The sequence below is a fragment of the Homarus americanus genome, unplaced genomic scaffold (genome assembly GCF_018991925.1).
Source record: "Homarus americanus isolate GMGI-L3 unplaced genomic scaffold, GMGI_Hamer_2.0 scaffold59025, whole genome shotgun sequence".
NCBI lineage: Eukaryota > Metazoa > Arthropoda > Malacostraca > Decapoda > Nephropidae > Homarus > Homarus americanus.
In genome coordinates, this window is record NW_024747769.1 from 17,231 (window position 1) to 43,424 (window position 26,194).

Sequence of the window (26,194 nt, forward strand, 5' to 3'; positions counted from 1 at the left end):
ATAATCCTGTGGCATTTATAATGAATATGAATTTACATAAGCTATATTTAATTTGGTATATGTTGAAATTATGATTTGAGATTGTAATTATCTTTGATCCTGCGAGAATATTAGTCTTGTGGACCTGTGGGTTAAAATAGTTTGAGATTTATTATACATATGAGTTCTTATAGAGTAAATACAGGGAAAATAAAAACGTTGTAGTTAATGAATTTAAATATACATGATATATATTTAATGTTGTTGCTTTAGAAATTGTTGCTTGATAAAATAATTATTGACCCTGCGAGATTATGAATCTTGTATTTACTTTAGCATCAGAAAACAATTACTGTACTTTGTTCAGTCTGTTTATAAGTACTTTCTTGTTTCATTATTGTCTTGAAAAAATAATTGACTTCAAGCAATCAGTTGACATAAACGGATATGACAGCAGCTACAGGTATTATTTTAAGAAGTTAATATTGATACAGACCCTCAGTGTGTTGGGCCCTAGAGCACCATGATAGGGTTGTTAACAAGGTAAATTTGCACTTCCACCTCCCACTCTGTTAGCAAGTCAAAAATATATTTGGTATTATTTTTCTAGTGTATTTGTGTGTTTAGACCGAATATGACCTTCCTTTCCGTCGGAAATTTACCGTTTTTTTATCGATTTTTGTTTTCGTGGGACGTTTTCCGAAAAAAAAAAAAATAGCTAAGCGAATAAAAAATACATCAAAAAACACTAGAAAACAAAAACCAAACCTAACCTAACTGACTCACCATATGATGGAATCACCTATTTCTTACCTTATTGGGCTGGTTCTTGCTCGTCGTTGGATTCTGAGACTCTTACCCAACGCCACATATGGTTGTTCCTTGTGATATTAACATTCAGTCCTGCTCTTAGTACACTTTACTGAGGTTGGAAGAACACCATGCAATCGAAAAAATGCTATAGTTTCTTCGCTTTTTTCCCCAAAACTCCCAATCAGCTCCATATAATTGAAGTGACACCCATCGCGGACTTCCATGGTCGGAAATGAAGTTTAATTTCGAAATATGAGACCCAAAATAAAAATCGATTTTGGTTGGGCCAAAAATACCTCGAATTAAACCACAAATCATTTTAATTGGTTGGAAAAAAACCGCTTTTGATTGGTCGCACGACGTGTATGGGAACGCATGCGCGTGATGATTAATCAAGGAGACACGCAATGTGGGAGGTGAGGTAGGTGATAATGGTGGAAGATTAATGGAAGAAAATACAGAAAATTTTGGATACGCTATCTCCGTTATTATACATTTGCGACGGTAATGTAATGGATGAAAATGATCTTATAATTAGACGTCTTATTAGAATATGATAATAGATTAGTGGTAGGAATGTGGAATGTTTAAATGCAAAAATACCGTTTACAACACTTTTAGGGTAGATAAGACCCAGGGTATAAATGTTAGGTTAGATATTAAGGTTAGGTGGAGCAGATCACGGTAATTAACCACCATCACCAGACGTTGTTCCAATTCTTCAATTTTTCCACATTTGTTTATATCATTATAGTAAGTATTTAAAAAAGGTATTATTTTAGGGTAATTATTTATGACTAACCTACGGCTGAAATTGATAGAAAACGATTTTAAAAACTCCAGATTTTCGCTGTTTATTATAGTGGACCCTTTTGTAGTTTCTGAAAATGTGTAGAAAATATGGTTATTTCTAAAATAAACATAACTTAACATTTGTGGGTATGAAAAACAGACCCAACCAACCGAGCTCAACAAACCTACCTGACCTTACGTAACTTCCTTACCTGGACCTCTCAGTATATTAAACAGAAAGAACTTACTATGATATATTGAAATTTGAGGCTTTTTCTGGACGTGAGATCATGCGGTTGCATCAGTGATTATGCAGCTCGGGCGGCAGAGTGATTTATTGTGATGGCGGGAAATGTCGAGCCACGGCGTTGAAGAAGTGATGAACAACTTTCTTTCTGGTCTGAAAGCACAGGGATTCTCGCAGTGTGGACAGTCTCTATTTAAAGGAACAATGCCGAGGTCTTTGAACAATTGTAGGGTCTCGTTGTCTTTATCCCTAAATTCTCAAATTACGTCCATATAAGACAGGCGACAACCTTCACTCATCATGCTGAAAATGAAACTGCCGCGAGCCTGGGGAAAGGCGCCGCAGCAGAGCGCGGCCTCGTTACCGCCGGGAAGACAAATTAGTGCAAGCCTAGGTGTCTATTTATATAAATTGAAACATTTACTCAAGAAATGATTACCATATCAGAACTCACCGATGAAAATAAATTAAGAAAAACAGTATAGTAATACAAATAACTCGTCTGCGGGTTTGTCGTAAATATTAACCTATTTTAGTTTCGGTCATTCTGGGGAATCATAGGAATTTAACTATTGGAATCAGTAGTTTGGACAATTCTAATACATTTTTCTAATACAGTGACCCCTCAGTTAACGAACTCAATCCGTTCCAGAAGGTCGTTCGTTAACCGAAACCATTGTTTCGATGGGTTTTTGGGTAATTGGTTCCAGCTCACCGATAATTTCCTAAATTCAACAAAAATGGTAGAAAAGTTCACTTATTTTGAGGTGTGTATGTAGAAGGCTCCTGGATGATGATGATGATGGGAATTAGAATGGGGGTGGAGGAGAAGGAAGAAGAAAAGGCATTGGGGTGGAAGAGAAGTCACCCCATGGCACCATTTCATCCATAAAATTTTAGTTCTCTTGGTGTATTTCAAGATTATTTTCTTTAAATCAACACTGCACTGCATTATATATTGTCAATATGTAAAATATATTTCAAAATGACCAATAATTTGCTTGGAAACACTGAAAAAAAGCGTTTAGTTGAAGAGAGTCTCAAGCAAGATGTTACCTCCACTGAAAACAGAGAGAGACTAACGCCTGTCTGGTGTGTTAACAGGCTGGATGGCACGCTAGAAACTAGTTTCTTTACCTTCAATTATGTTCAATATTTGTTAAAATGACTAAAAAAGTTAATTTTAAACTTTTAAAATTATTGAATAGTATAAACTTCTTGATATTTACTAAAATAGTAAGGAATTTCAGCCCTAGAACCGATTAATGTATTGGCGGACTGATACTAAAGCTGGTTGCCCGGTGAGTGCAAGCGAAAACATGTTGAGGTCGGTTCGTAAGAAATTCGTTAACCGAATTTTTGTTCGTTAACCGAATTGAAGATCCTTATGGAAGGCAGTTCGTTAACCGAAATTTCGTTAACCGAGGCGTTTCGTTAAACGAGGGGTCACTGTATAGTATTTCCATTGGGTTAGGTTAGATATAGTTTCTGGGTTCTGTAGCTAGGTTAGGTTAGGTGGGTGGCCAAAATTAAAATTTTATCAAACACATTGTGCAACTCAAGATCTGTGGTTGGTTGAAACTGCAAATTGACATTTTAGACAATTCTAAGACACTTATTCTATGACGTTTCTCTCGCAAATAACCTAACTGGGGGCTTCAACCCCCTGGACCTTCTGGCATATATAAACCATTTGTGAAGGAAATGTCATAGAAGAGAAGTGTTTTATAATTGTTTGAACTATAGATTGCAACCATAAAATTCTCAAAATTCAACACCAGGTGATTTATACAATAATACCCAAAAGGCAACAACTATTTATTTTAATTATATATATTATTAGTTTTTCTCTATCTACAATCATAAATCATCTGTAGTGGGCAGGGCATGAAGGATGAGGGAAAGTGTGGGGTAAAACACAGTGAAAAAATTATCATATGCCACATCAGGGCCTGGGGAGGGGGAGGGATATAATAATAATAATAATAATAATAATAATAATAATAATAATAAATAAATAAAAAGTACAAATACAAAATCAATATAGAAAGAAATGATATACAGTATGTATGTTGTGTTGTCGAAGTAAGAGAAACAATTGAGACCCTGCATGTATAAATGAAGCAGAAAGTCAGATTAGCAACCTGGGACTTGGTCATAATTTTTGTGATGCCATATGGTAGCAGGATCTACCATAGACAAAACATTATGCTTCCAATATCTTCCCAGGCGGTAGTACCTCCATGTTTGATAGCTGTCTTCCAAAAGCTGGGAATGCTGTACAGATGCCGTAGCTACTTCACTCCTGAGCAGTTGCTTTAAGTTTATAAGGGATTCATTTGTCCTAACTTGAGGTACTGCTCTCATATCTGGGGTGGCTCTTCTTCTGTCCAACTGTTAGACAGGGTGGAATCAAAGGCATTTCATCTTATTAACTCTCCTCCATTAGTTGATAATCTCTCTTCCCTTTCTCTTCGCCGCAATGTTGCTTCACTCTCTCTCTTTTACGGGTACTTTAACAGGCAATGTTCAATAGATTTGGCATCCTGTGTACCTCCGGCAAGGCCGTGGACTCGTAACACGCGTCTTGCCCGCAGTGCTCACAGTTTCTTTGTGGATGTCGGTCAGAATAACCCATTATAGTACATCCTTCTTTCCTCACACAGCCAAACTGTGGAATGCTCTGCCTTCTTCTGTGTTTCCATACTCATACAATCTGTCTCACTTCAAAAAGCTGGTGTGGTGTAGATTAATATACGGTACTAATCTTTTTCTTTTTTCTTTTTAAATTCTTTTTAGTCTTATTTTCTTGCCTTCTAGGCCCCTGCTCTGTTTGTTTACAACCAACTTGCTTAGTCTGAGCCAAATCTCATGTTCACAAAAAATGTAAAATTACACCATGACGCTTCAATAAAGTTGCTTTTATTGGTAACAGATATCAAAATAAGTACTTTCTGTTTAATATGGTGGGTCTGCCCCCTGGCTCAGAAGCTAGGTAAGGTTAGGTAGGTTTCTTTGGTTTGTTAGGTCAGGTTCTGTTAGGTTCTAGTAAATATCTCATCTTTTAAAATACTTACAATAATGATAAGAAAATGTGGAAAAAATGAAGGAATCAAACAACTCCTTCTGGTGGTAGTACTGTTCTCATACATTACCCAGACCGTTAACACCAGATTGATTTGTTTGATTTCGCAAATTTTTTCCTTATGTTCTTAAGATGATAGTAAGTAATAAAATTGATACGACAATGCACAGAACCTAACCTAACCTAATCGAGCAAAGAAACATACTTAATCTTACCTAACTTCTGCCCCCGGACTCCTCGCCATATTAAACAGAAAGTACTTATTTTGATATCTGTTACCAATAAAAGCAAATTTCTTGAAGTGGTGTGGTGTAATTTTACATTTTTGGTGGACGTGATAGTATGACCAGTTGATGAACGGGTAATCCTGCAGCAGATGGCTAACACCAGAGAACGTTGTTCAATTTCGTTCATTTTTTCCATAGATATAATGAAAGAATACAGGTACAGTTGTACCCCGCTTAACGCGATTTCTCATATACGCGGTGCCTCGCCAGAACCGAACTTTCACTTAACGCGGTTCATCTACTCATATACGCGGGAAGCGGCGCGGGCACATGCGCACAAGGTCGCCCAGTCATCAAAACATTACCGAGTTCTTCACCCACCACAGCCGGCCAAAGTCAGTGATAGTGATAATTATAGTGAGGATATGGACTTATATGGACTTTGAGGGGTTTGACAAAGAGGCCCTGCAAGCCTCTGTGGTGGATAGTGATACAATTGATACAAGTGATACAGGTGAGGGCCAATAATCTGCCCTCTGCCTCGGAACCAACCCCCCATCCCCGTGTGCCCAGCCATCTTTTCTACTAATGTAAGTGTTAAAAAACCTAATATTATTGATATTTCTCTTAATTATTAATTGTGTGTGCATACCATCATAAAGTTAAGATAATATTTTTACTACAACATAGTTGTGTGGCGTCAAAAAGTGGAGTTTGGGGGTCGGGCCAGTCTCTATTTCAATTAATCCCATATGTTCTGTTGTTCACTTAACGCGGTACCCTGTGGGTTCAATTGACCGCGTTAAGTGGGGTACAACTGTACACAGCAGCCGGAAGTAAACCCATGGGAACTCGCCGGTTGCTTGTCTCCGTTGCTAGGGTAGACGTAGCAGGTGACAACTCCCCGAGAGCAGCTCGCTGGTTGCTAGGATACTGTCACATTGGAATGCGGATACGCAGTTGTAGGGGAGAGATCCACTACAATAGCACAAATTTAGGAATACTTATTGACAAAATCAAGGAAATACCTTAAGAAACTAAGGGAACTCCTGACTGTTTCATTACACAATGCTTGTTTGCCTATTGTTCGTTCATCACAGCAACCCATATTTCTGATACTCAGGTTTAACAATACAACCCATTGATAAAGATGGTGGCTGGATGTGGTATTAGTTTTAATACAGAGTAACAACTGAAGCTGTAAACAATGTGTAAAAATACAAACTTAAATTTAAATTATCTCTTGTTCAAGATAATATATTTTTCTTTCACACTGGAAGCAGGGAGATACTCTTACAAAAGTCGATGTTCAATTATGAAATAGCGAAATACCTGTTGACAACAAACCACGAGCATATTTTTGTAAATTATAGAAGTCATATGGATTGAAATTGCATTTCACACATTGCTTATACAGTACTGTACTGTATGTGCACTGAAACAATTGAAATATTTATTCCCAAAAGAGATAATAAGAAATATTGATAAAAAAATCTGTTCATTAGGAAGCAAAATATGAATATCAGGCACAGTGCAACTTATATATTGTTAGAAAAATGTCATTGCAATAATATATCAAGGATGCTTATTAGTATACATGCATGAAAGTTAATACAGTACAGGTATATGTTAATACAGTACTTGTATATGTTAATACAGTACAGGTATATGTTAATACAGTACTTGTATATGTTAATACAGTACAGGTACTATGTAACACGGAAAATAAACAAAAAATAACAACTCTACTGGTGAGAATGAATACAAATTGTTGCAGAAAACACAAAACTATGGATTACACAAAGGACACCAACCTAGCTAATTGGCAGATGTAAAATGTCATTATATATTGTGTTTGAAAAATGAATAGGTACTCATAGATTGTTGATAGAAAGTTAATTGTTGGTTACTGGGATTGTAGTATATCATTAAGACGTGTTGTGCAAGGGTGAGTCAGCTGATAGTTGTGGTTCACCAGTATTTAGTTGGAACATAAAATTGAAAATGATTATTTTGATAATGTCTTAGATCAATCAAATCCTTTATCATTATAAAGTGGAAGATTATGAGGTTGGTAATCACTATAAGGTTAATAGTCTATTACAGGTTGACAATCCCTTATCCGAAATCCTTGGGGCCAGAGGCATTTCGGATTTTGGAATTTTTCGGTTTTCAGAATGGTTATTTATTTATTTATTTATTTATTTATTTTATTTTTTTGTCTATAAGCCCACCCGGGCATAGATCACTGACCCACATCGGGGCCTGGGGGGGGGGCGAAAATATTATAGTAATAATAACTGTAATAATAATTCATAGGTCTAGGTCGCATTTCTCACTTTTGATCTTTTTTTCATTCTTGTATTTCTTTATTATTATTATTATTATTATTATTATTATTATTATTATTTTATTACAGTATTATTGTTATTATTATTATTATTATTATTAATTTTATTATTATATTTTATTATTACTAGGGGTTATGAGATATTGGCTCACACTCAGGATGGGATGGGGAAAGGAAACTCACAATGTGCTCACTGTATACATACAGTGGTCCCTCGGTTAACGAGCACAATCCGTTCCAGCAGGTTGCTCGTTAACCGAAAAACTCGTTAACCAAAACCATTGTTTCAATGGGTTTTTGGGTAATTGGTTCCAGCTCACCGAAAATTGCCTAAATTCAACAAAAAAGGTAGAAAAGTACACTTACTTTGAGGTATGTATGTAGAAGGCTCCTGGATGATAATGATGATGATGGGAATTAGAATGGGGGTGGAGGAGAAGGGAGAAGAGAAGGCATTGGGGTGGAAGAGAAGTCACCCCATGGCGCCATTTCACCCATAAAATTTTAGTTCTCTTGGTGTATTTCAAGATTATTTTCTTTAAATCAACACTGCACTGCATTATATATTGTCAATATGTAAAATATATTTCAAAATGACCAATAATTTGCTTGGAACACAGAAAAAAAGCGTTTAGTTGAAGAGAGTCTCAAGCAAGATGTTACCTCCACTGAAAACAGAGAGAGACTAACGCCTGTCTGGTGTGTTAACAGGCTGCATGGCACGCCAGAAACTAGTTTCTTTACCTTCAATTATGTTCAATAATTGTTAAAATGACTAAAAAAGTTAATATTAAACTTTTAAAATTATTGAATAGTATAAACTTCTTGATATTTACTAAAATAGTAAGATTACTGTATTGGCGGACTAATACTGCAGCTGGTGGACCGCCAAATGCAAGTGAAAACATGTTGAAGTCGGCTCGTAAAAAACTCGTTAATCGAGGGATTGCTCGTTAACCGAATTTAAGAATCTTCTGGGAGGCAGCTCGTTAACCGAAATCTCGTTAACCGAGGGACCACTGTATTGTATTGGATGTACAATGCAGCTTGTTGCTGGGTAGGCAGCATGGTAACAAGCGTTGAGTAGAGAGAGCTGGTTGGTGAGGGTGCCCAGAGTGAGGACACGCAGCTTGAGGGACGCCAAGGTCGCTGGCGGGAGCGGGAGCCGCCAGGCTGGTGCGGAGGAGGTGTTGCTTGCTGGTGGCAGTGAGTAGAAAGAGCCCTGGTCACAGCGGTGTCAGGTCTTATAAGGCGGGGGTAGGCATGGGTTGATAGTTGACCCCCGCTCCGTAGGCGGTGCTGGAGGCGTAGGCTGGGGAATTCGAGAAGGTTCGGCTACTCAGCGACAAACGGCACTTGTAGGGGGAATCTAATTGGTTCTAGAACCTCGTTCGTTATAGCATTCGTTTGTTATAGGATTAATCCGTCCCAGGCCCCCAAATACAACCACTTAACACTGAAAAATTTCTGTGGAAAATGTAAAAAATACAGTACTTTATCTTACCTTAGTGTTGTTCAGCATGCAGGACAGGAGGCAGAGGGGGAGGGGGGAGGAGAGAATTATGGAGAAGAGGTGGAAGGAGAGGAGTCATCCTTCCTAGCTCTCTTTGGTGACTGTCTCGCAGGCACTTTGTCTGTAGGGTCTTTTGCTACTTTTTTAAAAAAGGAATCTAGGGTTGGCTGCTTCAACCTTGATTTCTGGACCTTCCAAAAGTAGTTCATCACAGTGTCATTAAAAATACTGATGGCCTTTTCCACAGCACCAACATCAGGATGATAATCTTCCACAAGCTTAGACAGTTTTCTCCAGCACCAGAACACATCCTTGAGATCTTGGCTGGAATGATGCGGCTTTCCTCCTTGTCCTCATCCTCCCCTGACTCCTCAGAAGTTAAGCTCCGCTTCAGTGTCTCGTTCTCTTCTTTGTGAAGCTCAAGCAGCTCCTCAGTGGACAGCTCCTTACTGTGCTCTTCCACAAACTCATCATCATCATCATCCACTTCCAGGCCCATGGAATTGCCCAGACACACAATTTCATGTACAACAGCCTCTTCCTCTAACTCTTCAAAGCCTTCAAAGTCTCTTTGAAGCACACATTCAGGCCACAATGGCCTCCAAGCAGCACAAAGACACCTCATAGAAACCTCTTTCCAGGCTGACACAATTAAAAACACAGCATCTGCTATATTGAAGTGACTCTTCCAAAATTCCTTCAAACTAACATCACTGGAAGAAGTGGACGCAAAGCATTTTCTAAACAGTGCCTTTGTGTACAGCTTCTTAAAGTTTGAAATTACCTGTTGATCCATGGGCTGGATGAGAGGTGTTGTGTTGGGTGGCAAGAAGTGCACAGTGATGAAGTTGAACTCCTCTGGCAATTTAACCATCAAATTAGGAGGGTGGGCTGGTGCATTAGGGTGTGTCATAGGAGGGAAGATCAGCTAAAACTAATGGCCCATCACTTTTTTGGTAGATTTTAGTGTATATAAACAGAAAATAATTTCAGTTTCAATATTTTGCAACCTTTTGCTAGGTAAATTTTAGCGTGAAATTTATCGAAAATCTAACGTACAGCTGCATTAGTGCATTACAATTAAATAGTGAACATTGCTTTCTGACTTCATTCTTTAACAACCCAACTAACAATATTTTTTCTGTTTCAGATTCTGATGCATTTATAAGTTGATAATATTTGCGATGGCTGCTTGTGTCAGGGACGAGGAACCAAAAATCCAGCCATCTCAGTCACTATCTTGGGTCTGGGAGAGAGCTCCTGAAGTCGGAGTTGCCTACATTGAGAGATGCTTTGAGATACGGTGTTTTAATCAGGCAAATCAGTGAAAAGAACCAAAGAACTTACACAAACAAAGACATTGCCAGTGATATGACCAAAGCTGTCTTGGCACAGTACACTCTGGCTAACGCTCAGTTCAAGCCTCCAGTCATAACAAGTCAGAAGAAGATTAGTGAGAGACTGCTAGCCAGTTGGGAAAAGGCAAGAGATATCTTTCTTGGGAGAGGAAAACTTGCAGTTAAGGACAGCTTTGCCAAGCAACTGGACCAGTTATTTGACATAATTACTTGCAAGTGCCCAATTGTTCTCTGTCCTGAGTTTGGATGCGATTGTGACTGTAAATCCGAGGCCCACATCTCCTGTATTTGCAAGCGTGAACTGAAGATTCCTGTGATCGAACTGGCATTTGTCAAAGCACAGAGAGAGAAGACTGGCAGTATAGGGGCTCTCATGATTTCTAGCCAAGATATTCCGGAGTCCAAGAGACAGGAGGTTGCCACAGAGAGACAGAAGAGGAGAAGAGTTGCAGAGGAAAAGAGACTTGAGAAGGCCCAGGGTGAGGTAAAAAAGGCCGATGATTGGAGTCAAGCTGATTCAGAGTTTAATGACTTCCCCATGGCTGATCCGAGTGCTGACCAGGAGAATGGTGACTTTGTCCTCTTAGAAAATAATGATCCCAAACCTTCCAGGCATAAGATTCGAAATAGGAAAGATATCGAGCATAGCTCTGGCCAGCATCACGACACCACACTGGTCTCAGAGAAACTGCAGAATAGCAACAGCTGCCTGGATTGAGCGATGGTTTGATAACACCTGATGATGTTCACCTGGTGATAGATCATAACAAAGAAATGTAAGGAGAGCTCAGGAGAAACTTGTCAGTAACCTAGAAGAGGAGTTTGATAAGGGATAAGAGAAAATGGAATCAATTGTTTGTTCTTTGATGGGAGAAGGGATGACACTAAAGTGTTCATGAAAGTTGGAGATTCTGACAAGTTGTTCCCTGCCATGGTGAAGGAGGAACACTACTCCTGCTGCAGTGAACCAGGAGGGAAGTATTTGTGGCATTTCACTCCAGAGAAAAGATGACATCAGGAAACCAGCTGAGATAGTGGCAGATAACATTGTGAACTGGCTCAGAGAGAAGAACGTAGACCAGACCCTGCAGGCCATTGGAGGGGACAGCACCAACACGAACACAGGTGGCAAGGGGGGTCATCAGTGGATAAAGCGGAAGATTGGGAGGAAGCTGGTCTGGTTGTTTGTGACCTCCACCAACGAGTTTATACTCAGACATCTGATCCAGGAGCTGGATGGCAAGACTCTTTCAAACAACAGATGGTCTGGTCCTCTTGGCAAGATGCTGGACTCTGCCACTGAGTTAGAAATAAATCCGAGCTTTGAAAAAATCACAGTTGGCCCTCCACTCGTTGAGCTTGCACATACTGTCATTGACGACCTGAGTACTGACCAGTACTATGGTTACATGATTTGCAGTGCCATCAAAACTGGGGTCATGCCTGATAGACTTGCTTACCTGCAGATAGGTCCAGTCTCACATTCTAGGTGGCTCACAACGGCTCTCAGGTTCTGCAGAATTTGGGTCGCTCATCATAAACTGAAAGGGAACCAGCTTCACAACCTGAGACTTATTGTCCAATTCATCGTGAGTGTCTACTTGCCAAATTGGTTCAACACCAAGGTCAAGTCATCGTTCTCCGAAGGTCCGAGGCATGTTCTCTTCCAGCTTGAGCTCCTGAAGTCAGCCAAGGAAGGTTGTTCAGATTGTGGAGCAGACTGTGAGGAGATCTTTGCTCATCCCGAGGCAGTTCTGCAGACAATGCTCTGCAGTAAGGATGAGGAGGAGAAAGAGTGGCAGTCAAAAAGATCTTGGATATGAGACTTATGAGAGGATCTGGGCATGACGAATCAGTTGGTGACGATTCCTTCAGGGTCAGGAAGACTCCTGAAGTCAATCTAGGTGCCAAGACCCTCACTGATCTCATAGATCTGGATAACATCCAGGCTGGCAGTGAGCCCCCTCTTACCTGCAGCCTCACCAATGTTCAAGTCAGAGCTTTCCTGGACAACCCCATGCATGTCCCTGCCTGGCCCTCGCACACCCAGAGTATAGAGCGTTGTGTACAGCAAGTGAGCGAGGCCAGCAGTCACGTGTACAGCCAGGAGAGGAGGGAAGGCTACATCCGAGCTCAGGTGGTCAGCAGGGAGGTGATGAGTAGAAACAGAAGCAAGAAAGACATGTTCTCTATGGTGTGCAGCAACACCGGGTCGTAGTAGTAAAACCGGTTTTTGTATTTGATGATTTTGTTTTCTAAAGGAATATTAAATTTAATAAATGTGTCAAGATCATTCGTTTCACTATTCTGGATCATTTTCATCCTAATAAATTAACCTGATACATTTACTTTACTTTAAATAAGCTATTTAGTGGTGTTGGTAAAAGGGTGGGAATACTGAATTTTCATAAGATTTCAAGTTAAAATTTACCTAGCAAAAAATGAAAACTTTTCAAATCTGAAGATATCACATGATTCTGCACATAGAACTACATCATTAATATCATGGGGCGATTTTTCAAACTCAAAAAAAAAAAATTCGCCTCCGTATGACACACCCTACTGGTGCATTGTCCATCACCAATAGAGCTTTCAATGGAAGATTATTCTCCCTGAGGTATTCCCGAACACTGGGTCCAAACACCTCAGTCACCCACTCAGAGAAAAGACTCCTGGTCACCCAAGCCTTTTGGTTTGACCGCCACATAACACCAAGGCGGTTCTTCCTAATGTTTTTGAAAGCTCTGGGTTTTCTGCATGGTACACAAGGAGTGGTTTTATTTTGCAGTCACCAGAAGCATTAGCACAAAGATGGAGGGTAAGCCTGTCTTTCATCGGCTTATGGCCAGGGACAGAAGTTTCCTCCTTGGTAATGGTATGTACGGCGAGGCATTTTTTTCCAAAAAAGTCCAGTTTCGTCTCAGTTAAATACCTGCTGAGAAACAAAGCCTCCCTCTTTAATCACATTTAAAAAAATGTCATGGTGTTACCTAGCTGCTTCCTTATCTGCACTAGCAGCTTCACCATGTCTCACAACATTGTGTAACTTATTTCTTCTTCTGAAACCAGTAAACCACCCCTTGGTACCCCTAAACAATGGCACAGCACTATCACTTCCACTGGGAGTCTTGGCTCTAAGGTCTTCAAACAATTGTTTGGCCTTCTCACGAATTATAGCTTCACTAATGCTATCACCTGCCATTTCTTTCTCCTTTATCCACACTAAGAGTAAATTTTCCATCTCCTCAATCACATTACACCTTGCTTTGCTAAGTCTAGAGATTCCCTTAGCCACTTGCATAGTTTTCAACTCCTCTTTATTCTTCAAAATCGTATATATAGTCGATTTAGCCATCCCATATTCATCACTAAGTTTCGCAATGCTTGTTCCATTCTCACGTTTCTTTATGATTTCTTTCTTAGTTTCAAGGGTTATTAGCTTTCTCACTCGCTTTGGACGATTCATTGTTACAATTGTACTCTTGTATATCAAAATAGTTATACAAATGACATGAATTTCCACATCAAAAGACGAAATTTCAACAAGTTCAGTGGTGCACTGGCTACACAATGAGTCAAAGATGGCGCCAGAAGCTCTTGTTGTGAGCCGCGGTACAACAATATTCATGCACCAGACGAAATAGCCCCGTATTCATCCGCGTTCGTTGTAGGAGTTGCGTTCATTATAGCATTCTCAATTTTATAGGTAAAACCGTTCGTTATAGGAATATTCGTAGTGGAATCCGTTCGTTATAGCATACCCTACTGTATTACAGGTTGTACCTCTCTAGTCCGGCAACCTCGGGACCTGACCGGTGCCGGACCATGGAAATTTCCGGACCATGGATATTCACCCTTTTCCTGGATAGATAGTGACTTGTGCTTATGCTTGGAAGCACTAGTACCACTTTCTCTGCTTTATGGTCTCTTTGAAGACATACTGAAGGGTTAAATGTCGTACAGTAGCTTCTCAAATTTCGCGAGTTTTTAATTCAACGTTTTTTATTTGAACACAAAAAAAAAACTTAAAATTTTGACAGCGGAAACTCGAATTTCGACATGTTTGAACGGCCCACCAACGTTCAGACGGCGTGCACAATCATGTTAACAGCGTCATTTCTCTTATGTACAAAAGATTCATTATTGTTTATTACTGAATGTCTTTAAATGAATTAATGTTTATGTGTGCAAAATGGGCAATACAATTCATTAATAATACGTAGAATATTAAAACACACGAGGAAATGAGACAGCATTGTTTTCGTTGATTACAAAACCAGTGACTGACTGGTTCTACATATAAAACTGAAGAAAATAAGACCCTGGTTGTAGCTGTAGTAAAATTAATATGGTTGTTTTAAGTAATGTTATTTAATGTTAATAAATGGAACAATAGAAATAGCGAACTATAATGGTAAAGAAAAAAGAGAGATCGCGTATGCAAGTGCGCACATGTGAAAACATATCGTCATTACTTTACATAAGAATATGAAAGCAACACTACTTTACTGTTCATATATATTTTAATTAATGTTTCTGAATTTTTTTATTGAATTAATGTTTTGTGTGCAAAATGAACAATACAATTCATTAATAATACGTGGAATATTAACACGAGGAGACGAGACGGCTGCCGGCATTGTTTTCGTTAATGCTTACAAAACCAGTGACTGATTGGTTCTACATATAAAACTGAAGAAAATAAGACCCTGATTGTAGCTGTAGTAAAATTAATGTAAAAAAAATTAATATGCTTGTTTGAAGTACAGTAGAAGTCCAAAAATCCGGACTGCTCGGGGATTGGGTCGGTCCGGATTTTCGGATTTTCCGGATTCTCAGGCAGTACGTTTAAAATTAAAATTTAAGGAGGAATAAAGAAGAGATGAAAAGGTACATTTTGATAGTTTATTCATTCGCAAATATAGCATGCTTCATTTATCAAAATGAGCAGTTTTAAAGAAAAATAAAGTCAACACTAGACAAAAATGTAAACAAACTGTCTAATACCATGATGAGTCTTGAAATTCCTAAGCCATCCAACACTAAATGCACACTCTGATTCAGTGTTCATTTGCTCCTTAAAAGACTTTGCTTTGGCAATAAGCATCGGCCCAGAAATTGCCATACCTTCTGATCGTTTTAACAAAAACCATTCATGCAACACTTTATCAAGATATTCTAATTTGGGTGGATGTAAACTTTTTCTTTCAGCAATTTTAATGTAAGGCTCAAAAAAGGTGTGAATTCTATAATTTTATTCTTTGCCTTTTTTATATCATAAATTGTAGACTTTCCAATGTCATATGTTTCCATTAGAACAGCATTGCTCACACCACGTTCTAGTTTCTTAATTATTTCAAGTTTGTCACTCAATTTCAATGTGTTCTTCTTTCTCTTCAAACAACGAAGTTTATCTACTTTAGGGGCCATTATTATGGGCTTGTACTCTGTACATGGAAAGAGTAGGACTTAAAATTACATACGTTGTCACAGTTTGATTGCTTGTTTTAAAGTGGCGATCGTGTGGTCGTTTGTTGTCGCTGTGCAGCTGTGGCATTCACGCATGCACACATACACAAAAGATTTATAGTGCCTCAAATTTTACATTTCAGTTCAAGCTAATTACAAAACTAACAAAATTAGCTACATATAATTTACAATTATTTTTATTATTGGAATTATGGAAATTAATTTTTTAAAGCAACTCCATTCATTCATGTAACCCCCAAAAGCCCGGTAAATTTAAAAAGTTTGAGTTTTCGAAAAGTCCGGATTCTCGGGTGGTCCGGATTCCTGGCATCCGGATTTTTGGACTTTTACTGTAATGATATTTAATGTAATAAATGGAACAATATAAGTAGCTAACCATTAATGGTATAGAAAAAAGTGAGACTGCGCGTATGTAAGTGCGCACATGTGAAAACATATCGTCATTACTCTACATAAGAATATGAAAGCAACACTTATTTACTGCTCATATATATATTGAAGGGTTAAATGTTGTACTCTGTATAGACAAGCAGAGAGAGAGAGAGAGCAGCCGAACTGCCGGATGTAAACAAACCTTAATTTCCCGTGGCTTTGTTGTTGTTTTTTTTTTTTATGGGGATTAGCCCACCCGGGTATAGGTCACTGACCCACATTGGGGTCTGAGGGGCAAAAATTTAATACTCCTGTACAGTGGTCCCTCGGTTAATGAGCGCCTCGGTTATCGAGATTTCGGTTAACGATTTACCTTCCATAAGATTCTTAACTTCGGTTAACGAGCAATCCCTCGATTAATGAGTTTTTTACGAGCCGACTTCAACATGTTTTTGCTTGCATTTGGCGGTCCACCAGCTGTAGTATTAGTCCGCCAATACAGTAATCGGTTTTAGGGCTTAAATTCCTTACTATTTTAGTAAATATCAAGAAGTTTATACTATTCAATAATTTTAAAAGTTTAATATTAACTTTTTTAGTCATTTTAACAATTATTGAACATAATTGAAGGTAAAGAAACTAGTTTCTAGCGTGCCATCCAGCCTGTTAACACACCAGACAGGCGTTAGTCTCTCTCTGTTTTCAGTGGAGGTAACATATTGCTTGAGACTCTCTTCAACTAAACGCTTTTTTTCTGTGTTTCCAAGCAAATTATTGGTCATTTTGAAATATATTTTACATGTTGACAATATATAATGCAGTGCAGTGTTGATTTAAAGAAAATAATCTTGAAATACACCAAGAGAACTAAAATTTTATGGGTGAAATGGTGCCATGGGGTGACTTCTCTTCCACCCCAATGCCTTCTCTTCTTCCTTCTCCTCCACCCCCATTCTAATTCTCATCATCATCATCATCATCCAGGAGCCTTCTACATACACACCTCAAAGTAAGTGTACTTTTCTACCTTTTTTGTTGAATTTAGGCAATTTTCGGTGAGCTGGAACCAATTACCCAAAAACCCATTGAAACAATGGTTTCGGTTAACGAGCAACCTGCTGGAACGGATTGTGTTCGTTAACCGAGGGACCACTGTAATAATAATAATGCAGATAAAAAAAAGAAAAAAAAAGAAAAAAGCTGCCTATCTACCTATTGGACAAACTAAAATCGTTCCGAACCACGGGAGTTTCCGGACCACAGAATGCCGGACTAGAGAGGTACAACCTGTATTATTATTGTATTGTTATCATTATTATTTTATTTTGGTGTACAGTTGTACCCCACTTAACGCGGTCAATAGAACCCAGAGGGTCCCGCGTTAAGTGAAATCCGCGTTAAGTGAACAACAGAACATATGGGATTAATTCCAATAGAAACCAGCCCGACCCCCAAACTCCACTTTTTGAAGACGCATAACTATGTTGTAGTAAAAATAACATCTTAATTTTATGATGGTACATGCACACAATTAATACTTAAGAGAAATAGAGAAATACAGTCGCCAAGTTAATGTCCATTCAAATAATGGACTCAACTCCCTCCCCCTCTTCTCACACTACACTGCCGGCTCTTCCCTCTGAGAAATTTTGGGGGAAAACCAGGTACAGTATAGTAATAAATAATTCCTCAAACTAAAGTTAGGATAATATAATTGACATTGCTGGATTCCTTGTAAGACCAGGAATATTTTGAATACAAATGTCATATATATTTCACAAAAGATAACATATTTACTCAGAATAAACTTTACATCTAAAATTTGTATGTCTAATGCAAAATCTATGATGTTTATATTCAAAATGATCACCAAATTGTAAGAATTCCAGCAATGTAAATTATATTCTGGCCGGATAATTTGTATGAATTTTATGAGCTAAAACAAATATCTTCAGTTAATAAAAAAAAAATATTCTTCACGACACTATCTGTCAATCAAAGTACCCCACCTTGCCTTCCCCCCCTCTTCCAACCGCGCGGTCAGTCCCAACCCTCCCCCCACCCCCCACCAATCCTCCCTTCAAGAGTTTTTAACATTTAGTATTAAATAATACCTCAGATTAAAGTTAGGATAATATAATTGACATTGCTGGATTCCTTGTAAGACCAGGAATATTTTGAATATAAATGTCATATATTTTTCACAAAAGATAACATATTTACTCAGAGTAAACTTTACATCTAAAATTTGTATGTCTAATGCAAAATCTATGATGTTTATATTCAAAATGATCACCAAATTATAAGAATTCCAGCAATGTAAATTATATTCTGACCGGGTAATTTGTATGAATTTTATGAGCTAAAACAAATATCTTCAGTTAATAAAAAAAAAAAATATTCTTCACTGTAACAGATGGTCGGTCGGTCCCTCCCTCCCCCCCACCCCCACCAACCGTCTCACCAGATGTGTGGGAAAACCAGAATATTTACCTTTTAGTAATAAATAATACCTCAAACTAAAGTTAGGATAATATAATTGACATTGCTGGATTCCTTGTAAGACCAGGAATATTTTGAATATAAATGTCATATATTTTTCACAAAAGATAACATATTTACTCAGAATAAACTTTACATCTAAAATTTGTATGTCTAATGCAAAATCTATGATGTTTATATTCAAAATGATCACCAAATTATAAGAATTCCAGCAATGTAAATTATATTCTGGCCGGGTAATTTGTATGAATTTTATGAGCTAAAACAGGCAGTCAGGCAGGGTGGCGGGTGGGGGGTGGGGCGAATCTAAAAATAGCTCTCGAGCCGGACACTCACCGCTTATATGTGGAAAAAACCCGTGTTAAGTGAAAGTTCAGCTCTGGCGAGGCACCGCGTATATGGTAAAACGCGCTAAGTGAAACCGCGTTAGGCGGGGTAATACTGTACAGTATTTTAATTAAAAATCTTATTTACTATGAATAATTATTATTACTCTGTATTATAATTATTATTGCTATTACATTTTCGCCCACTAGGCCCCGATGTGAGTCAGTGATTTATGTCCGGGTGGGCTAATCCCTGTTAAAAAAAAAAAAAAAATACCCAACAAAAAAAACTTTAGGTTTTTAGAGCTTTTCGGTTTTCGGAATTTCGGATAAAGGGTTGTCAACCTGTATATCCTTCTGTTTATTTACTAGAGGTTTTAGATGAGATTATAAAGTTTCAAGTCATTGTTAACGATATGTAATGGAAAAAGTATACACTCAATCATTTATCAAATGTTTGCCTTTGCACTTTAATATTAGAGTGCTGCACTGATGTCAGTGGCGTAGCTAGAGTGTGTGCCGCCCGGGGCGGCCCTTGAGTTTGCCTTCTGTTGTCAGAAAAAGCCACCCCGATCAAAGTAGGGGCTTTTGTCTGGGTGGCTTTTGTCGGGGGGCTTTTGTCTGTACCCCAGTGAGGATAGTGTCTTAGTATAAAATCGCAATGCTGTGAAACAAAATCTTAATATTTAATCTCAGTACCGCAGCAAAAGTCACATCAATATTTTTTAACCAATACTTTAATATTTCTTACCTTATAGTATTATGTCTTCCAACGAAGTAAATAACTGGATCGAAAACACAAGAGAACTTAAAAGTCGTCTAGCCTCCCCTCGTCTTGTCACGATGGAAGACTTGTGCAGAACTGCATGGTTTTGCAGCTACTGGAGACGTTAATCCTTCCCTTTGTGTCGGCGGCAAGTTAATCCTCGTCGTGTCTGACCTAACACACCCACACCACATGAGCTCACTGGCGTACTTGTTTGAAAATGTTTCCTTAATCCTCAACAGGTTACAGGTTGTGTGTGTGGCGGGGGAGGGCGCATAGCAAGGGTGCAGCTCATGACGTGGCCGTGATGATGTGGGTCAGGTGTTAGGTCAGACACGACAAGGATTAACTTGCCGCCGATACAAAGGGATGGATTAACGTCTCCAGTAGCTGCAGATATGGGTGATGAGCAGACCCAAAAGTGCCACCCGGGGCGGACCGCCCCCCCCTTAGCTACGCTAGTGACTGATGTGTGTGGTGGTGATGCCAAGTCGGTGTTGTCAAGGTATAGGTGTGTGTGGGTGCATGCATGCCGTAAGTGTGTGCATGCATGCGTGCGCTCATGCACTGAGTGGTGTAATGGATCTAGTGTGGCAGCATTATGTTAGTGTTAAGGTGCAAGCACTACTTGCTTCCTCTCGCTTTCAGCTACCGCCGCTGGCTAGCCCTCGTGGTGAACAGGGAAGCAACTTGCACAAGTCTTCCCCTGCGAGTACACAGCCTCTTCACCATCAAAACTCCTGCTGTGCCTCCTCGTGGCAACACACGGTAACTGGGTGCCTTGTGGGCCCAGGCTAGACCAGCAGGGGATCTTGGAGTAGCAGTGAGCCCCAGAGGGACAGCGCATAGGCCCACTGGTATGTGGACACGTCCTGGCGCCTACCAACCACTGCCTTGTAGATTAACCTTGGTAGGTATAAGGCTATGGGAGTAAACCCCAAGCGAAAAATCTGCGGTGGAGCCCTGCATCAGAGCTCCAACATGACCCCAACGGCGGTATAGGCGGAAGAGGTGATCAGCATAGGAACCCAATGACTACACCAGTGGATAAAGGCAATGCATGATGGACAGGCTACTAAGGTGAAACCCAACAAACTGGGCTATCGGCAGTCCATTGCAACTCTCCCTCTGCCCAGTCATTGCAAAACTTGCACCACTGAATCAGGAAAAGGGAGAGCCAAGATGTGTGGTTGCAGCCTGTGTTCCTGCTTCACCACATAAATCAACTCAAGCACAGCCATCACCCAGCTCATCATAATTTTCATCATCAAAACCCCTATACCCCCAAAAGTCCTATGGCAATTGACAAGTGACAATGGAGACAAGCAGAGATGACTGCCGGGAGTCTCTAGTCACAACTCTGCATATGGGCGGCACAGATAAGTTGGTCGTTTATGCACTGGGATCTAGGTAGCAGTGCAATCCGGTCCTGTCTGTGTGACTGAGCAGCCCTCTCAAGGAGCCACTCTGCTCACCCCACATGGGTAGGGGGCTAGAAAAGGTGCCCTAAACATAACCTGCCTAAAGAAACAACCTGACTGGGCAACTGCACCCAGTAAGGTCATCCTTATGCAGCCGAAAACACAATTATAATTACTGTACAGATTATGTGTAATCAAATGTTTAACAAAGGTTTCTGAGGTATATACAGTATCTAAATGTTAAAATATACCAAATACACCTTTATGTGTGTCACTTACAATGTGAGGGTCCCAATTAGGCCCTATTCCTATTAATTCTTATGGCAATTAATTCCCCTTTATAAGTGGTTACATAATCAGTGACTTTTTTCTGGTCCCTATTAACCACTATAAAGAGGACCCCTGTACAAGAAGAGATTCACGTTCTCTTTTGCCATCAGTTAAGTAAGGAAAGTTTTCGTAGTATTAGGAAGTTTTGCAAGTTAGGAAAGGTTAGGTCAAGTTTTTATTTTTGTGTGTGTTTTAATCCCGCACTTCCCTCATCTTCAAAGGTGTGCCCACTTTGTGCAAACTATTGTTTTATATCACATTCTCTCAAATCACCACGAAAAACCAATTTTGGTTATTAACAAATCAAATCTTTACCAAATAGTTGGGATCATGTTTTACACAATTAACAACCTTTGTAAGGTGTTGCAGTCTATCCTTGGTTAAGATATATATATATAACTTGATGTTTAGAGAAGAATATTACTGTATTGAACTTTAAATCTGTTCATTCTGTAAATTTCAATGGTACAAGTGATACTTGATTATACTGTACCTGTACTGCATTGTATTACAGTCTAGATTTTTAAATATTTGTTTGAGAATTTTTTAATGACTTTGTTTCAGATCCTTTCTCACAATACAGCACAGTTTTTTTATTATTTTTTGGAAAACACATTGCTGTGCTACATAAGTTAAGGCTTCTCTATGTAATTACTGTTTTATTTTAAACATGATCACTTTTAACAGAAACTGTTCTGGCGGGAGTTGGCCACACCATGCTGGTGCTGTCTGGGAAAGGTGGTGTGGGCAAAAGCACAGCAACTGTGCAACTTGCATTCACCCTCAAAAAAGCTGGTCATCGTGTTGGTGTGTTAGACATTGACCTGTGTGGTCCTTCCATACCACGCATGATGGGAGTTGAGGGAAGGGATGTTCTTACTACTCCTGATGGGTACGTTGTCTTTCAAATTTATATTTTTTCATTTGAGTTATTAATGAAGCTGATAAACCTTCTCTCTCTGTCTCATTTTTATGTCACTTTCTGTACTTAAGAAACTTGCTCATACTTGCCAAAGTGAGTAATACACTAGAAATCACTGCACTCCTTTTCTTACACTTGCAGGAAATGGGTACCGGTGTATGTTGACGAGGAAAGGAGATTAAGTGTTATTTCTATAGCGTTCTTCCTGGACTCCAAGAGTGATGCTGTTATCTGGAGGGGACCAAAAAAGAATGGTAAGGTATTGTACAATATCTCAAAAAAGTACTGTATCTGTCCACACTCTGTGTGAAACATTATGAAACCACGGATCATAGATATTGCGACATGTTACTTTGATATACAGCATAGTTTAACATAAATAATACAATGTGTATTCATTCTGGCATAATAAATATGACGTTCTCGATTTAACGAACTAATTTGAGCCACCCCTTTCAGTCAAATCGAAATTTCCTCTAAATCAAATTTCCGTTACAGTCGACCCTCGTTAATTCGGACCCCTTTAATCCGGATTTTGGATATATCGGACAAAATCTGAACTGTCCATATCAAATTTCTGGTTCTGGGATTGTCCCAGTTGCAATTGGGGTTGCAATTTCAAATTCTGTGTCACTACTAAGAAATAACAAAGTCCCTGGTGCACTCTAAGATTAAGAGAAAACGGACGACTCAGGCGTCCTGAAGTGAGAGAAAACGGACTCCTATGACGGGGCACTCAAATAAAGAGACATGGCTACATGTTTTGTGGACTAGCCACTGTACAGTATCCTTTTCATCACTTTGTAATAAACCTCGTTATGCCTATGTGTTTCTGATAATTATCATAACATTATATATTTATATATTTAGCGGTTGCACAAACACAAGGCCTCACACATGCCATTCAGACTGACAGACTTGACAAGTTTTACCAACCATAAAGACAGTTGAAGCTATAAACATCACTCACAATGGATCTTGAATATTCCAACTGTAATCAGACATACCTAAGTTGCCTCAACAATTGCAACCCCAGTTGCAATATCAAATTCTGTGTCACTACTAAGATATAACAGTCTCTGGTGCACTCTAAGATTAAGAGAAAACGGACGACTCAGGAGTGCTGAAGTGAGAGAAAACGGACTTCTATGACGGGGCACTCAAATAAACATACACATAGCTGTATAATGCAATATTAACCCCTAAATCGGTTAATTCGTACAATCGGCTAAAACGGACACCCTTCCCCCCCTATTAGTCCGTTTTAACGAGGGTCGACTGTATTTTCGTTTGATTTAGCGAAATATTTTGCTAATCGAGCATGATTCTGTTAAATTTCCACTTAATCAAATTTCCGTTGCTTTCGCTCGATTTGGCGAACTAGTTCGCCAAATCGAGCATGATTCCATTTAAATTCCGTGCCAAATACGTCGCTTGGTGCTTGGGGTTTGTTTACATCCGCTCAGTCTGTGCCCTGCCGCCATTGCGTGTGTTGTTCACTGCTACCTCTCAGTCTACATCTCGGTCAACTAACTACAGTGGTCCCTCGGTTAACGAGTTACCTCCCATAAGATTCTTAAATTCGGTTAACGAGCAACCCCTCGGTTAACGAGTTTCTTACGAGCCGACCTCAACAAGATTTGGCTTGCACTGAGCACTCAACCAGCTGTAGTATTAGTCTGCCAATACATTAATCGGTTCTAGGGCTTAAATTCCTTACTATTTTAGTACAGGTTGTACCTCTCTAGTCCGGCAACCTCGGGACCTGACCGGTGCCGGACCATGGAAATTGCCGGACCATGGAAATTCACCCTTTTCCTTGTTAGATAGTGACTAGTGCTTATGCCTGGAAGCACTAGCACCACTTTCTCTGCGTCATGGTCTCTTTGAAGACATATTGAAGGGTTAAATGTCGTATAGTAGCTTCTCAAATTTCGCGAGTTTTTAATTCTTAACGTATTTTATTGGAACACACAAAAAAATAAATAAATAAAAATTTTGACGGCGGAAACTTGAATTTCGACGGGTTTGAACGGCCCGCCAACGTGCAGACGACGTGCATAATCGTGTAAACAGGGTCATTTCTCTTATGTACAAAAGATTCATTATTGTTTATTACTGAATGTCTTTTTTATTGAATTAATGTTTATATGTGCAAAATGAGCAATACAATTCATTAATAATACGTAGAACATTAAAACACATGAGGAAATGACACAGCATTGTTTTCGTTGATTACAAAACCAGTGACTGACTGGTTCTACATATAAAACTGAAGAAAATAAGACCTTGGTTGTAGCTGTAGTAAAATTAATATGGTTGTTTTAAGTAATGTTATTTGATGTTAATAAATGGAACAATAGAAGTAGCTAACGATAATGGTAAAGAAAAAGAGAGATCGCATATGTAAGTGCGCATGCGCACACGTGAAAACATATCGTCATTACTTTACATAAGAATATGAAAGCAACACTTATTTACTGTTCATATATATATTTTAATTAATGTTTCTGAATTTGTTTTTATTGAATTAATGTACGTGTGTGCAAAATTAACAATACAATTTATTAATAATACGTGGAATATTAGAGGAGACGAGACGGCTGCCGGCATTGTTTATGTTAAAGCTTACGAAACCAGTGACTGATTGGTTCTACATATAAAACTGAAGAAAATAAGACCCTGAGTTTAGCTGTAGTAAAATTAATGTAAAAAATGAATATGGTTGCTTGAAGTACCTGTAATGTTATTTAATGTTAATAAATGGAACAATATAAGTAGCTAACCATTAATGGTAAAAAAAAAAGTGAGACTGCTCGTATGTAAGTGCGCACATGTGAAAATATATCGTCATTACTCTACATAAGAATATGAAAGCAACACTTATTTACTGCTCATATATATTGAAGGGTTAAATGTTGTACTCTGTATAGACAAGCAGAGAGAGAGAGAGAGAGAGCAGCCGAACTGCCGGATGTAAACAAACCTTAATTTCCCGCGGCTTTTTTTTTTTAAGGGGATTAGCCCACCCAGGCATAGGTCACTGACCCACATTGGGGCCTGAGGGGCAAAAATTTAATACTCCTGTAATAATAATAATAATTCAGATAAGTAAAAAAAACAAAACAAAAAAAACTGCCTATCTACCTATTGGACAAACTAGAATCGTTCCGGACCACGGGAGTTTCCGGACCACAGAATGCCGGACTAGAGAGGTACAACCTGTATATATCAAGAAGTTTATACTATTCAATAATTTTAAAAGTTTATTATTAAATTTTTTAGTCATTTTAACAATTATTGAACATAATTGAAGGTAAAGTGACTAGTTTAATGCGCGGCATCCAGCCTCTTAACACAGCAAACAGGCGTTAGTCTCTCTCTGTTTTCACTGGAGGTAACATCTTGCTTGAGACTCTCTTCAACTAAATGCTTTTTTTCTGTGTTTCCAAGCAAATTATTGGTCATTTTGAAATTTATTTTACATATTGACAAAATATAGTGCAGTGCAGTGTTATTTTAAAGAAAATATTCTTTATTTACAACAAGTTTAACTTTGAAAAGCACGTGTTGACATTGTTTGAATCCAGCATGGGGCCTAAGAGATCAAGAAAAGCGATTTCAATCCAAACCAAGCAGGAAATCATAAAAAAACATGAACAATTCATTAGAACAAATGCGCTATGCAAAGAATATGGCAT

General features: G+C 38.8%; 1 protein-coding gene across 1 annotated transcript; it reads left to right on the forward strand.

Annotated features, from left to right (window-relative positions):
* Window positions 1–291: 291 nt before the first annotated feature.
* Window positions 292–22,818, forward strand: LOC121879851 (cytosolic Fe-S cluster assembly factor NUBP2 homolog). Its single transcript, XM_042386636.1, has 3 exons — window positions 292–442; window positions 22,259–22,463; window positions 22,635–22,818. Exons 1-3 carry the CDS (start codon window positions 427–429, stop codon window positions 22,801–22,803), a joined length of 390 nt encoding a protein of 129 aa, XP_042242570.1. The 5' UTR covers window positions 292–426; the 3' UTR covers window positions 22,804–22,818.
* The last annotated feature ends 3,376 nt before the right edge of the window (window positions 22,819–26,194 follow it).

What these genes read in the sequence shown, in the direction of transcription:
- LOC121879851 (XM_042386636.1), top strand. An exon ending in GTTCTTACTACTCCTGATGG is followed by an intron (nt 22,464 to 22,634) that starts GTACGTTGTCTT and finishes TTACACTTGCAG; the next exon opens with GAAATGGGTACCGGTGTATG.